The 736-nt window shown below is 48.6% G+C and overlaps 1 protein-coding gene across 1 annotated transcript in view; it reads right to left on the reverse strand.

Moving 5' to 3' along the window:
• Positions 1–729, reverse strand: part of FKBP3 (FK506 binding protein 3, 25kDa) — a gene marked incomplete at its 5' end in the record, with an annotated part of 4,520 nt that extends 3,791 nt beyond the window's left edge. Inside the window, 2 exons of the mRNA XM_009707149.1 lie at positions 88–223; positions 616–729. Coding sequence (XP_009705451.1) covers positions 88–223; positions 616–729 — 250 coding nt within the window. The remainder of the gene's footprint in view (positions 1–87; positions 224–615) is intronic.
• Between the last annotated feature and the right edge of the window lie 7 nt (positions 730–736).

The raw sequence follows: 736 nt of genomic DNA on the forward strand, positions 1-736 counted from the left end.
CGCCTGCCCAAGGCTGCTTAATGAGTCCAGCTAATTTCCTCTACGTGCAGTTGCAACAAAAGCCACACAATACAGACGTGATCTTACTTGTTTGAATATTGGTATCGAAGACTGTTCCATCCTGTAGTTTTCCTGTATACCAGCAATGAACAGTGTCTCCTTTCTTCGGAAAGTTGGTTTTATCACCCTTCTTTAAAATTGATTTTGTATACTTTGGAGGCCCCTAAGTTTACAAAAAACAGATTTATAACTGCTGCATTAACTAGTCTTAAGACCAACTACACTCAGGATTGAAAACCACTTAGTTCAAGGCACCAAATGAATGCACGCGGTGTTAGTGAATGGCATGTTAGTGTATTATTGCAAGGCTGTAATGTTTGGGGAAAACGCAGCAGCGTTGGTGCAATTTTCAGCAAGGTCTGAAGCTTTGGGAGAGATGCACAGAGCCCATCGCTAGCTGAAGTTACAGAAGCTGCATAAGGTTAAGGCATGGTACAAACACCAGGCTTCTTGCTGTAACCAGGTTTTGAAGACCTGGTTAATTTGGCTGCCCCACAACCAGTTGCCCCATAACTCCCTCGCCCAAACAACGCGAGGCGGCCGTGCCGCACCGACCTCCTCCACGGCCTCCTCGGGCTTCGCCGCTTTCCCCTTGGCTTCCTCCGCCTTAGCAGGCTTCGCCTTCTCCACCGCCTTCTCCGCGCCGTCCGTGCCCTTGAACCGCTGAGAGGAGGAA

The sequence above is a fragment of the Cariama cristata genome, unplaced genomic scaffold (assembly GCF_000690535.1).
Source record: "Cariama cristata isolate BGI_N322 unplaced genomic scaffold, ASM69053v1 scaffold23760, whole genome shotgun sequence".
Taxonomy (NCBI): domain Eukaryota; kingdom Metazoa; phylum Chordata; class Aves; order Cariamiformes; family Cariamidae; genus Cariama; species Cariama cristata.